The 15,107-nt window shown below is 37.3% G+C and overlaps 1 protein-coding gene across 7 annotated transcripts in view; it reads left to right on the forward strand.

The window, feature by feature from the left end:
* SLC39A12 (solute carrier family 39 member 12) overlaps nucleotides 1-14,493 on the forward strand; it is an 84,336-nt gene extending 69,843 nt beyond the window's left edge. For 6 of the 7 annotated variants that reach the window (XM_061436160.1, XM_061436161.1, XM_061436166.1 and 3 more), the window contains one exon: nucleotides 13,924-14,493. In XM_061436160.1, the coding sequence (XP_061292144.1) occupies nucleotides 13,924-14,052 (129 nt within the window). In that variant the 3' untranslated portion in view covers nucleotides 14,053-14,493. Of the gene's footprint in view, nucleotides 1-13,027; nucleotides 13,086-13,923 lie in introns of all 7 variants that reach the window. The other variant, XM_061436165.1, reaches the window with a different exon arrangement.
* Nucleotides 14,494-15,107: the final 614 nt, after the last annotated feature.

Below are 15,107 nucleotides of genomic sequence, written 5' to 3' on the forward strand. Positions count from 1 at the left end.
GCTGCAGATGGTGACTGCAGCCATGAAATTAAAAGATGCTTCCTCCATGGAAGAAAAGCATAGAAAAAAAAGCTAGAAAGCATATTAAAAAGCAGAGACATTACTTTGCCAACAAAGGTCCTTCTAGTCAAAGCTATGGTTTTTCCAGTAGTCATGTATAGATGTGAGAGTTAGACAATAAAGAAAGCTGAGCACCAAAGCCCCATGCTTTTAACTGTGGTGTTGGAGAAGATTCTTGGGAGTCCCTTGGGCTGCAAGGAGATCAAACCAGTCCATCCTAAAGGAATCAGTCCTGAATATTCATTGGAAGGTCTGATGCTAAAGCTGAAACTCCAATACTTTGGCCACCTGATGCAAAGAACTGACTCATTGGAAAAGACCCTGATGCTGGAAATGATTAAAGGTAGGAGGAGAAGGGGATGACAGAGGATGAGATTGTTGGATGGCATCACTGACGCAATGGACATGAGTTTGAGTAAGCTCTGTGAGTTGGCGATGGACAGGGAGGCCTCCTGTGCTGCAGTCCATGGGGTCACAAAGAGTTGGACATGACTGAGTGACTGAACTGAACTGAAAGGATATCTCTGACAAAACTAGACAGTGTATTAAAAAGCAGAGACATCACTTTGCTGACAAAGGTCCGTATGGTCAAAGCTATAATTTTTCCAGTAGTCATGTGTGGATATGAGAGTTAAACCATAATGAAGAGCACCGAAGAATTGATGCTTTCAAATTGTGGTGACGGAGAAGAATCTTGAGAGTCCCTTAGATTTCAAGGAGATCAAACCAATCTTAAAGGAAACCAGTCTTATAGGAAATCAACCCTGAGTATTCATTGGAAGGACTGTTGCTAAAGCTGAAAATCCAGTACTTTGACCACCTTATGTGAAGCACTAACTGGTTGGAAAAGACACTGATGCTGGGGAAGATGGAAGGTAAAAGGAGAAGGTAGTGGCAGAGGATGAGATAGTTAGTTAGCATCACCAACTCAATGGACATGAATTTGAGCAAACTCCGGGAGCTAGTGGAGGACAGAAGAGTCTGATGTACTATAGTCCATGGGGTTGCAAAGAGTCGGACATGAGTTGGCAGCTGAACAACATCAACAAAAATTCAAAATAGTACTTGTGTCAGTGGGAACACATCTCCCAATTTCAGGGTATTGTTGGGCCAACATAGTGATTTGTGTTATAGGTACTAATTCTATTCCCGTGGGTTCTGTCCTCATGGTCTCATCGAATCCTAATCACCTCCTAAAGGCCCCCCCTCCTTATGTCATCACATTCAGGGGTATGCTTTCAACATATGAATTTTGAGGAAACAAAAATATTTATAATATAATATTTATGCTCTAGGATGTTGAGATCTAAACACAGAAAGAAAAGAAAGAAAGTGAAGTCGCTCAGACGTGTCCAACTCTTTGCAACTCTGTGGATAAAGGAGCGTGCACCAGGCTCCTCTGTCCGTGGGATTTTCTAGGCAAGAGTACTGAAGTGGGTTGCCATTTCCTTCTCCAGGGAATCTTCCCGACCCAGGGATCGAACCTAGGTCTCCTGCATTGTAGACAGACGCTTTACCATCTGAGCCAGGACTTCCCTGTAGCTCAAACGGTAAAGAATCTGCCTGCGATACAGGAGACCAGAGTTTGATCCCTGGGTTGGGAAGATTCTCTGGAGAAGGGAATGGCAATCCACTCCAGTATTGAAAGTTGCTTAATGGCTTAGTGGCTAAAGAATCTGCCTGCAATGCAAGAGACAAAGGAAACCTGGGTTTGATCTCTGAGTTGGGAAGATCCCTTGGAGAAAGGAATGGCAACCCACTTCAATATTCTTGCCTGAGAAATAGCATGGACAGAGGAGTCTGGCGGGCTAGAGTCCATGCAGTCGCAGAGAGTCAACAGGACTGAGCCCTGCTGTAGTACTGCAGTATAACACAGTACCTAGAATCATCTAAACATAACCCACAATTTAATGTTTCTCAATACAAAGTGAATGCAATGAATCTTTAGTATTTGATAATTATTCCTATTGTATATTTTCTTACTTGTGATAGTATTACAATGAATAAAGGAGATAGTGAAGGACAGGGAAGCCTGGTGTGCTGCAGTTCATGGAGTCACAAAGAATCAGACATGACTTAGTGACTCTGTAACAAAGAGCTAAAGAATTAAAGCAAAGTTTTTGAAACCTTGGAGTGAGTGAGTGCATGTGTGTTTATTGTGGTAAACTATTAATAACAAAAAATTTACCATTTCTAGGTGTACAGTTCAGTAGCATTAAGTACACTCATTGTTGTGCAACAACTACCATCCATCTCCAGAACATTTTTTATCTTTTCAAACTGAAACTCCGTACTCATTAAACAATAATATACCTACCCTCAGCTCCTGGTAACCATCATTCTACTTTCTTCTCTATGAATTTAACTATTACAGGTACCTCACATTTGTAGCTGCTGCTGCTGCTGTTAAGTCACTTCAGTCGTGTCCGACTCTGTGCGAACCCATAGACAGCAGCCCACCAGGCTCCCCCGTCCCTGGGATTCTCCAGGCAAGAACACTGGAGCAGGTTGCCATTTCCTTCTCCAATGCATGAAAGTGAAGTCGCTCAGTCGTGTCCGACTTATAGTGACCTCATGGACTGCAGCCCACCAGGCTCCTCTGTCCATGGGATTTTCCAGACAAGAGTGTTGGAGTGGGTTGCCATTGCCTTCTCCCACATTTGTAGAATCATGCAGTATTTGTCCTTTTGTGACTGGCTTGTTTCACTTCACATAATAACTTGAGGGCTCATTCATGTCATAGTGTTTGTCAGAGCTTCCTTCCTTTTTAAGGCTGAATAATATTCTATTATATGTATATCAGATTTTGTTTATCCATTTATCTATCAGTGGATACTTGGCTTGCTTTCCTAAATTCTTATTGAGAACTGAATAATATATTTGATCCTCAGGTGATTTTTTTAATTCACTAGAGCCATTTCCCTGGTGTTTTTATAAAGTTTGTGATAGTGAATGTCCAATGCAATCTTGCTTACTCATCAAGAATAACGTAGGTCGTTTACATTTCATCTAAATTTACTGAATGCATGAGATGATCACTGTTATAAAGAGTCAGCCTATGTATGTTGTCAACAGTCTGGAAGAAAAGCAAAAAGTTTATGTGATTGTGTCTGTGGTAGAACACTTATTAACACAAGTAAGTTGGCCAGCCAACACATGGGAGAAGAAAGACAGATAAAATTCAGTCCATCTCTTTCTTGGGGTGGCGAAGGCCAAACAGTTTTTCTGCTTTACCAGATTTTCAGCAAATTGTGATCTCATGGATGACAGGTTCAGAAAATTTTCTTGGAGACATAAAAAATTATACAGACTAAGTGGTTAGGTTTTATAAACACTGGATGAACTTTTGAGTGTCATTAACTGTAATAAATCTACCTACCTATTTAACAGGACTCCTACATGTCTCTTTGTTAATTATTTCTTAGACAACAGGTCACTGATAAATGATCATCAAATGACCCTTTAAAAGTCAAGAGAAAAACTAACTGAAAGTTAACGTTGTAAATATGTGGATGAGTGAATATTCTAAAGTTAATTTTTTTCTCATGTGTTTGACAACATATGACAGAACATAGAAACAACATCTGTGTACTCCAGTGGCTCTTCATAGCAGTGATGATCATTTGGAAAAAGAAAAAGAAAATCTAGGTGTTTCAGTGTTATAAGAATATGGAAAAGACTTGGGAAAAAATCTTCCTGTCATGAATATGAATGAAACACTTCTATATGGCACTATCTACTTTGTCCTTAGCCACCAAACAATTCAGTAACTCAAAATCAATTCAGTTCAGTCACTCAGTCGTGTCTGACTCTTTGCGACCCCATGCAGCACGCCAGGCCTCCCTATCCATCGTCAACTCCCGGAGTTTATTCAAACTCATGTCCATTGAGTTAGTGATGCCATCCAGCCATCTCATCCTCTGTCATCCCCTTGTCCTCCTGCCTTCAGTCTTTCCCAGCATCAGGGTCTTTTCAAATGAGTCAGTTTTTCACATCAGGTGGCCAAAGTATTGGAGTTTCAGCTTCAGCATCAGTCCTTCCAATGAATATTCAGGATCGATTTCCTTTAGGATGGACTGGTTTGATCTCGTTGAAGTCCAAGGGACTCTCAAGAGTCTTCTCCAACACCAGAGTTCAAAAGCATTAATTCTTCAGCATTCAGCTTTCTTTATAGTCCAACTCTCACACTCATACACAACTACTGGAAAAACCATAGCTTTGACTAGATGGACCTTTGTTTGCAAAGTAATGTCTCTGCTTTTTAATATGATTTCTAAGTTGGTCATAACTTTCCTTCCAAGGAGTAAGCGTCTTTTAATTTCATGGCTGCAGTCACCATCTGTAGTGATTTTGGAGCCCCCCAAAATAAAGTCATTCACTGTTTCCATTGTTTCCCCATCTATTTGCCCTGAAGTGATGGGACCGGATGCCATGATCTTCATTATCTGAATGTTGAACTTTAAGCCAACTTTTTCAGTCTCCTCTTTCACTTTCATCAAGAGGCTCTTTAGTTCTTCTTTGCTTTCTGCTATAAGGGTGGTATCATCTGCATATCTGAGGTTATTGATATTTCTCCCAGCAATCTCAATTCCAGCTTGTGCTTCTTCCAGTCCAGCGTTTCTCATGATGTTCTCTGCATATAAGTTAAATAAGCAGGGTGACAATATACAGCCTTGATGTACTCCTTTCCCAATTTGGAACCAGTCTGTTGTTCCATGTCCAGTTCTAACTGTTGCTTCCTGACCTGCATACAGATTTCTCAAGAGGCAGGTCAGGTGGTCTGGTATTCCCATCTCTTTCAGAATTTTCCAGAGTTTGTTGTGGTACACACAGTCAAAGGCTTTTCAAGCAACTCAAAATATGCTTCATTTTTTTCCTTACCCCCCTTGTTTTTACTCTTTCTACTTGTAGAAAACAGGAATGTTTAGGTGGAACAGGAGAAATATCATTAGATTCATAATCAATACCAAAAGATCCATAATCATTGTGATTTTTCTCCCAATAAGCCTATAGGCCAAGGTATGAGTGTTTCATTTATACCAGGCATAGATAATAAAAAAATTTTTGTCTACATTTTCTACAATGGTGGCTATATCCATATGTCACTATATATGGCTATATCCATATGTCACATATATATCCATATGGAGTGCTTAAAATATAATGTTTTTAATTAAAATGGATTTTGGATTTTGATTTTTAGGAATCCTAGGAAATGCTTTTTTTTTAATTAAAAAACATTGCTTTAGAGCAGTTACAAGTTCTTAGCAAAATTGAGTAGAAAATAAAGAAAATTCCCACATGACATCTGACCCCCACACATATGTACCTTCCCCTACTATGAACGTCACATACCAGTTATGTTTGTGACAACTGATGAAACTACACTGATAAATCATTATCACCCAAAGTCCCTATTTACATGAGGGTTTACAATGTTTGCTGTTGTACATTCTATGGATTCTGACAGATGACATATATTCCTTCACTGTAGTATCATACAGAATAGTTTTGATGCCCTAAAAATCCTTGGTGTGCATCCTCGGTGATTCCTGGCAATGACTAATCTTTTTATTGTTTTCATAGTATGACTTTTCCAGAATGTCATATAGTTGAAATTATTATACTATGGTGCCTTTTCAGACTAGCTTCTTTCACTTAGTAATAGGCATTTGCATTTTCCCCACGTCTTGATAGCTCAGATTTTTAGCATTAAATAATATTCAGTTGTATGGATGTACCACAGTTTATCTATCCATTTACCTAGTAAAGGACACCTTGGTTACTTCCAAGTTTTGGAAATTATGAGTAAAGCCACTGTAAACTTCCATGTGCAAGTTTTTCTGTTAACATAATTTTCCAGTGTTTTGGGGTGAATACCAAGGAGTGCCTTGGTAAAAGACTCTGATGCTGGGAGGGATTGGGGGCAGGAGGAAAAGGGGACGACAGAGGATGAGATGGCTGGATGGCATCACTGACTCGATGGACATGAGTCTGAGTGAACTCCGGGAGTTGGTGATGGACAGGGAGGCCTGGCGTGCTGTGATTCATGGGGTCACAAAGAGTCCGACACGACTGAGCGACTGAACTGAACTGAACTGAACCAAGGAGCGCAATTTCTAGAGTATGTTTAGTTTTGCAAAACATCTGCCAAATGTTTTCCAAAGTGGTGGGGTCATTTTGCATTCCCACCAGCAATGAATGAGAGTTCCTGTTGCTCCAGATCCTTGCCAATATTTGCTGTTGTCAGTGTTTTGGATTTTGGCCATTCTAGTAGGTAGGTAGTGGTATCTCATGTATCTCACATGTCTCACTGCCAGTGTAATCTGAGATTCCCTAAAACCATATGATGTTGAACATCTTTTCATGTGCTTATTTGCCGTCTTTTCAGTTCTTTTACTCATTTAAAATATTGGGTTGTTTGTTTTCTTTGCATTGAATTAAGTTCTAAGAGTTCTTTGCATATTTTAAACAGTCTTTTATTAGGTGAGTCTTTTGCAAATATTTTTTCCCAGTCTCTGGCTTATATTTTCATTCTCTTGATGTTATCTTTTGCAGACCAGAAGTTTTAATTTTTTCTTTTTGGCCACACTATGTGGCTTGCAGGATATCAGTTCCCAACCAGGGATTGACCCTGGGCCAAGGCAGTGAAAGCCTGGAATCCTAACCATTTGAGCACCAGGGAACTCAGAAGTTTTTCATTTTAATGACGTTCAGCTTGTCAATCAGTTCTTTCATGTCTTTGATGTGGATCTAAAAAGGCATCACCATACCCAAGGTCATCTGGGTTTTACCTGTATAGTTTTATAATTTCATGTTTTTCATTGAAATCTGTGATTCATCTTAATTTTTATGAAAATTTTGTGTATAGATTCTTTTTTATTTTTGCTTGTGCATGTCCAATAGTTCCAACACCATTTATTGGGAAGACTATCTTTGCTTTATTACTTTTGCTCATCTGTCAGAGATCAGTTGACTGTATTTATGTGGGTCTATTTCTGGGAGCTCTACTCTGTTCCACTGATCTGTTTATCTTTTCTTTTGCCAATACCACACTGTGTTAATTACTATAGCTTTATTGTAAGTCTTGAAGCTGGGTAGTATCAAATTCTCCAACTCTATTATTCTCCTTCAGGATTGTGTTGGACATTCTGTGTCATCTGCCTCTCCATATAAGCTTTAGAATCAGATTGTCAATATCCACAAAATAAGTTGCTGGGTTTTTTATTTTGATAGGAATTGCATTCAATCTATAGATCAAGTTGTGGAGAACTGACATCTTGACAATATTGAATTTTCCTATCCATAAACATGGAATATCTCTCTATTTATTCTTTTTCCTTGACATCTTTGAGTTTTATAGTTTTCCTCAAATAGATGTTTTATATATTATGTTAGAGTTATTATATCTAAGTGTTTCATTTTGGGGTTCTAATATAAATGATGTTTTTAATTCAAAATCCACCTGTTCATTCCTGGTAAATAGAAAAGCAATTGACTTTTGTATATTAACCTTCTATTCTGCAACCTTGATATAAGCATTTATTAGTTCTGTGAGCTTTGTTGTTTTGGCTTTACTACATAGACAATTGTGTCAAGTACAAATAAACGGAGTTTTATCTCTTTTTTCCCAATCTGTGTAACTTTTATTTCCTTTTCTTCTCTTACTGCATTTGCTAGGACTTCAATATGATGTTGAAAAACAGAGGTGGAAGGGGATATCCTTGTTTTGTGTCTGATCTTAGCAGGAAAGCCTTCAGTTTCTTACCACTGAGTATGATGTTAGCTGCAGGCTTTTTAAGATGCTAATTATGAATTTGAGGAAGCTCCTCTCTATTCCTAATTTGCTGGGAGTTTTTATTTTATCATGAATAGGTGTTGGATTTTGTCAATGCTTTTTATGCATCTATAGATATGATCATGTGATTTTTCTTTAGCCTGTTGATATTGAAATGTCAGTTCAGTTCAGTTCCTCAGTCATATCTGACTCTTTGAGATCCCATGGACTACAGGACGACAGGCTTCCCTGTCCATCACCAAATCCCAGAACTTGCTCAAACTCATGTCTATTGAGTTGGTGATGCCATTCAACCATCTCATCCTTGGTCATCCCTTTCTCCTCCCGCCTTCAATCTTTCCCAGCATCAGAGTCTTTTCAAATGAGGCAGTTCTTCACATCAGGTGGCCGAACTATTGGAATTTCAGCTTCAGCATCAGTCCTTTCAATGAATATTTAGGACTGATTTCTGTTAGGATCGACTGGTTGGATCTCCTTGCAGTCCAAGGGACTCTCAAGAGTCTTCTCCGACACCACGTTCAAAAGCATCAATTCTTTGGCGCTCAGCTTTATGATCCAACTCTCACATCCATACATGACTACTGGAAAAACCACAGCTTTAACTAGACAGATATTGGAATATAGATTACATTAATTGATTTTTTGAATGTTAAACCAGCCTTGGATGCCTAGGATAAATCCCACTTTTTTGTGGCATATAATTTTTCTTATACATTGTTAGATTTGATCTGTTAATATTTTGTTGAGGATCTTTATATCTCTGTTCATGAGAAATATTGACCTATAGTTTTCTTATCATATATGTCTGGTTTTTGGTATTAAGACAATACTGATCTCTTAGAATGAATTAGAAATTATTTACTCAGCTTCTTTCTTTCGGAAGAGACTATAGAAAACTGACATAATTTCTTCATTAATTGTTTGATAGAATTGACCAGTGAACACATCTATCTGGGTCTGGTGCTCTGGAAAATTATTAATTATTGATTCCATTTCTTTAATAAAAGAAATAGACCTATTCAGGTGGTCTATTTTTTTCTTGTGTTAGTTTTGGCAGATTGCATCTTTCAAGGAATTTATACATTTCATCTAGGTTATCAAATTTGTGGGCATAAAGTTATTCATAATATTCCTTTATTATCCATGGATTTTTTAAGTGATATCCCTCTTTCAATTCTGATATTAGTAATTTGTGTCTTCTGTCTTTGTTTCTTAGTTAGCCTGGAAGAGACTTGTCTAATTTATTGTTCTTTTCATAAAATCAACTTTTGTTTTTGTTGATTTTTCTCTATTGATTTCCTATTTTCAATTTTACTGATTTCTGCTCTAGTTTTTATTATTTCTTTTTTTTTTCCTTATTTGGGATTTAATTTGCTAGTTTTCTTCTAGTTTCCTGAATTGGGAGCTTAGATTATTGCTTTTATATATTTTCCCCCAATATATGCATTTGATCCTGTCAATTACCCTCTATTTACTGTGTTCACTGAATACCACTAGTTTTGATACGTTGTATTTTCATTTTCATAGTTTGTCTCACATTCTTTCAAATCCCTCACCCTGAGAAGGTCAGAGTCACTGTCTCTCTTTCACTACAGTCATTTCTACTGAAGCACAGGCTCAAGTCGACATGAATGGGACATTGAACGCAACTTTGGCGCTACTGAGACTCGGCGCTGGATAACTCTCTGTTGGGGGGTTCTCCTGTGTGTTGTAGGATGTTTAGCAGTGTCCCTGGTTTCTATCCACTAGATGTCAGTTGTCCCTCTGCCCCTAGTCATGACAGCCAAGAATGTCTCCAGACCTTGTCAAATGTCCCCTTGGGGGTTCTCTCCTCTGGTTGAGAACTACTGGATTCTTGTATCCAGCAAGAGAAAGGTCGAACATACAACATATGCAAGGGCTTTAGATTTATGGCAACAGAAAATAGGCTGATGTATTTTTTCATGCCTCTATGGGAGCATCCTGGACGTTCTATTTGGATGTGCTTGAAATGGATATTTCTTTGTTTTAACCAGCAAACTAGATAGAAGGAGGATTAAGATTATTGCAACCTGCTATCTCACATCCCAGTACAGAGCAGCAAAATAAAAGACAAAGGTGAATCCAAAACTGTTATCCTGGATGGATGGATAGCCTTAAATTATGTTACATATATTTATTTTTCCAGAATCCTTTTCCTTACAGGTTATTACAAAATATTAAGTAGAGTTCCATGTACTATTCAGTAGGTCCTTGTTGATTATATATTTTATATGTGTAGTATGTATATGTTGATCCCCAAATCCTAATTTATCCCCATGCTTCCTTTCCCCTTTAGTAATCATACATTTGTTTTCTACATCTGAGTCTATTTCTGTTTTGTAAATAAGTTCATTTACACCATTTATTTTAGATTGTTTCTCTGGATTACTTCACTTCATGTGATAATTTCTAAGTCCATCCATGTTGCTGCAAATGGCATTCCTTTCTTTTAAAAAATTAAAACAATTGGCTCTGTGATAACTTCCCATCGATTCAGCAGTACTTTCTAGCAGCTTGTTTTTCCTCAAGGTCTCTCAGGATGCTCTAGAGGAAGGTCTTATGTAACATCTACTTTGATTTACATCCTTTTTTTAATCACACCTTTACTTATATCTTTCCTTCTCTCCTATTTACTCCTCAAAATCCCGCAAGAGGTAAAATGATTAACGCCTTTCAGTTATGAGGAAACACTGGCTCAGGAAGGATGATGACTTATCCAAAGGCATGTAGACGTGACGTCAGAACCAGGACAAGAAGCCAGATCATCTCATTATTGTACAGGATATACAAACACCTGCAAAGACCAGCTTTCTATCTGAAATTCACCTCTGTTATGGCCCAATACATTTCTAAGTAGCTAGAAAAAAAATGCCAACACTAAAAAGTCCAATTAGTCACTGCATGTGATAAAAATATGTAGTAGAATACATAGGTATCACACGGCCTTTGTCATAAAAGATAGCATGTTACTGCTTCTGTTTATAAGGCAGACAGTATGCACTGGAAAAAAGCTGTAACAGACTAACTTTGTAAGTCTATAGAAACAGACAAACAATGAAAATTTCAAATTTTAAAACTTTAAAGAGATTCTCACCCTGACATGGAAGCTTTGATCATAATTTGATTGGCCTGTCTGCACTTCCCATGTCCACATGGTTTGGTAAGAAAGCCTAGTTAAGCTTGCTTTTGAGACAGTACTTGGCACTGTTTTGGATTATTATGGATGACATATGAACCGTAATATCTCTTGGGTACATACCAAAATACTAGCAAGTTCTACAGAAAGTCTTTCCAAAAGATACAAGCATAAAATGTTGAAGCTCAAACCACATCTGATTGCAGCATTTCACTTGCTCTGAATCTAGCCATATTTTTAATCATTTCAGTCAGCAAATTTGAAGGGAAATAAAAGTCCATAGGAATTCATTTTTGAGAGTACATATTGTGCTTTTTCTTTTTAAAAAACACCCAAGAAGAGTTTAAATGCCACCATTTTCCCTGGCTTTCAAAAAAGAAAAGTCCCCTTTTCCTCCAGGGCAGTTAAACTGTTATTGAACAATTTTACAGATCTTGATTCATACCCTAAGACTAGAGGGGTGAAATGATGAATAGAATGTGTTAACATTGAAGTAAAAAGTAGAAAAAAAGAGAAATGATAGCAAAACAGCCTTGCCTTCTAGAGATAGTACTAGGAGAAATGTTCTTCAGACTTTTGCCAGATATTTGGAAATCCTGAAGCAGAAAGTAACTTCGTTTTTAACCTTCATGCTTGGCAAGTTCCCCGAGTCTAATCAGTGAATGTCAAGACACGACAGTCAAGTAGTTGTAATTTTCTGGAAAATAATCTTTAAGATGCAACTCTTTAACATACCACTGTGAAGTTCTTTTTAAAAATTTCAATCAGGCATAGGAAAAAAATTCCCTGATATGCACGAAGCCCACATATTGACTGTAACTGGTCTACAGAGAACGGTCCCTACAAGTTCTCTTAATTAACTGAGATGTAGTTATGATGGTCAACTGCTAATTAGGATTTCTGAACATTTTAGCAAGTGATAGTAAATAAATGTTTTACACTTGATTCCATCCACATAATTGTATCCCTAGTCAAGTTGAAGCTTAAAAGTGAATGCTCATGGAGAATGTTAAAGCACATCAGGAAGGCAAGTGGATAAATACTAATATCATGTCCCATGCAGTAATTTTATATGAGGGAGGACTTGACATAAAGGATGGTTTATGGAACATCCTCTGAAACTAAGATGGTGTCTTTCCTTCTTCTACACCTAAGGTTCACACTCCTGGGCCATCCTAAGTTCACACTTCTTTGTCTATTTCCATCTTTATTCTGAAAAATGGCTTCTTATTGGTGTCATTAAAGATCTGCTACTGGATATTGCAACATTTGCCTTCAGTACGGTTTATAAATGTACATACCCCTGAATGGATGGCAAGTTATCACAGAGCAAATTGTTTTAATTAAAAAAGCAAGGAGTGCCATTTGCAGCAACATGGATGGACCTAGAGACTACCATAATAAGTGAAATCAGTCAGACAGAGAAAGACAAATAGCTTATGTTGCTATATGGATAAGCCTATATTGCTTATATGTGAAATCTAGAGAAAATGATACAAATGAATTTATTTACAAAACAGAAAGAGACTAGACTCACAGACATAGAAAACAAACTTACAGTTACCGAAGGGCAAAGGGTGTGGGGGAAGGATAAATTAGGAGGTTGGGATTAAGATATACACACAGAACCCTACTTAATATTTTGTAGTAAACTTTAAGGGAAAAGAACCTGAAAAGGAATGTGACACATATGTATATTACATAATTTAAGGCTATCCATCCATCCATCTGTCCATTCATCCATCTGTCCATTCAGGATAGCAGTTTGGATCCCACTTTGTCTTTTATTCCATGGCTCTGTGTTGGGGTGTGAGATAGCAGGATGCAATAATTTTACTCCTCCTTCCATCTATTTTGCCAGTTTGAACACAGAAATATCCATCTCAAACACACTGAAACAGAACATCCAGGATGCTCCCATACAGGCATGAAAAAAAGACACCAATCTGTTTTCCATTGCTATAAATTTAAAGCCCTTGCATATTTTATATGTTTGACCTTTCTTTTGCTAGGTACGAATCCAGTAGTTCTCAACCAGAGGAGAGAACCCCCAAGGGGACATTTGACAAGGTCTGGAGACATTCTTGGCTGTCATGACTAGGGGCAGAGGGACAACTGACATCTAGTGGATAGAAACCAGGGATGCTGCTAAACATCCTACAACACACAGGAGAACCCCCACAACAGAGAATTATCCAGCACTGAGTGTCTGTAGTGCCAGGGTTGAGTTCAGTGTCCAATCTCTGTTGACCTGAGGCTATGCTCCAATGGAAATGATTGTCATGAAAGAGAGACAGTGACCCTGACCTTCTCAGGGTGAGGAATCAAAAGAACGTGAGATGAACAGATTGAGGAATGACTCACAGATGTTGAGTGAATGTTTCCCTCTAAATGGCGTTACAGCATTTCACAAACATAAATCTGTTGCTATTTCTCTCTTTGAGAATAAAACCTAGCCTTAGGAAATGATGCCTTTATTGTTCCAAAGGTCAGGAAGATCTCAGTCATCATTTTGAAAAGAAACAAATATATGCTTTGTAATAGCCAGTGCATTTAGCAATTTCATAAACCCAATAGGACCATCAAAAAGAATTCCTTTCATCTATTATATATTTCACATTTAAATATTTTCCAAAAATAAAAATCGGAATTAGATTTGCTTTCAGTTGATAACTGTCATTTTAAGATTTCTGGCATTGCTAGGATCCTTGTCACTACATTCTAATGGTTCAATTTATCTGATGTTTTAGAATTTTGGTGAGAGTGGGTATTAAACATTTTGTAACCGTTTGGGGAATTGGAAAGGTTATTAAGTTCTGAATAACAGAGTCTCTCATGTTTTCCCACCAAACTTTTCCCAGCAGTGAATATATCTGGATCTTATTCTGGTGTTTTATTCTTTTTTTAGCTTCCTGAAATGACTCATGTTCAAACACAGCGACCCTGGTTGATGTTTCTCCTGCAAAACTTTGGACTGACCCTAGGTTGGCTTTCTCTCTTCCTCTTGGCTATATATGAACAAAATATTAAAATATAAGTTTATAGTCTCAAAATCCTTCAAAAATCAATTTTCTGGCCTCACTTCATTTCTTTTATTATATTCTATAATGATTTATAAATTAAATATTTTTATCATAGGTGAAATGTGTATCTTTATTAACTTATTAATTTAATAATGTAATTTTGTTTCTGTAGTGTATAAATTGAATTTTCGTTTTAAGTTTCCAACACCATGATGGAACTCACACCTTTTTAGTAATTGGTAAGCTGTAAATTAATTCTAGTAAACTTTCAAAAAGAATTGTTTCCCTAGTAAAAGATGTTTGTTTGTAGTATTTGAAATGGACAGATGTCTGTTGGGATACAATGTGTTTCAACTTCTTTGATATCAATAATATATTTTTGTGTGTATGTGAAATTACAAACCATAAGCAAACTAAATTGCAAACAAATGTAATAAAGTCCAGTTTTAATGTGATGGTTTGTATTACCTTTTGTTACTGGATGTCAGATTCTATATCAACACTAAAAAAAAAAAAATATATATATATATATATATATATAGTTCACTTAAGAGCATGACCCACTGACTCAGAAATGCTCATAAATAAGCAAACTTGGGAAGTTTTTTTTTTATTCATTTATTTATTTGACTGCACCAGTTGCAATATGTAAGATCCAGCCTGACCAGGGATTGAACCCAGGCCCCCTGCATTGGGAGTACAGTGTGTTAGCTACTGGACCACCAGGGAAGTCCCAAAGCCTGGGAAGTTTAAAGGCTATTGTGTCAACACTCTTCTCTGTAATCACCAAAGGAAATCTGGTCCAGGTAAAGAAAACTGGAAAAAACAGATGAAGTTCAAAAATTTTTAACAGAACAAAACTTGAGTAAGGCTGGAGATTACTGTGTAAACTCTCATGGATTTAACAGAGTATATTTATGAGAATAATAGTACTGACATGCAAAACATGTTCTATTCTTTCTGAGGAAATATAGAACATTATTTCAGTAGGTACATCATGAAATATACAAGCAGCATTACTGATAGCCTAGCAAACTGAGCCACCAGGGAAGCCCTCTAGCAAAATTAT

This window comes from Bos javanicus, chromosome 13 (genome assembly GCF_032452875.1).
Source record: "Bos javanicus breed banteng chromosome 13, ARS-OSU_banteng_1.0, whole genome shotgun sequence".
Taxonomy (NCBI): domain Eukaryota; kingdom Metazoa; phylum Chordata; class Mammalia; order Artiodactyla; family Bovidae; genus Bos; species Bos javanicus.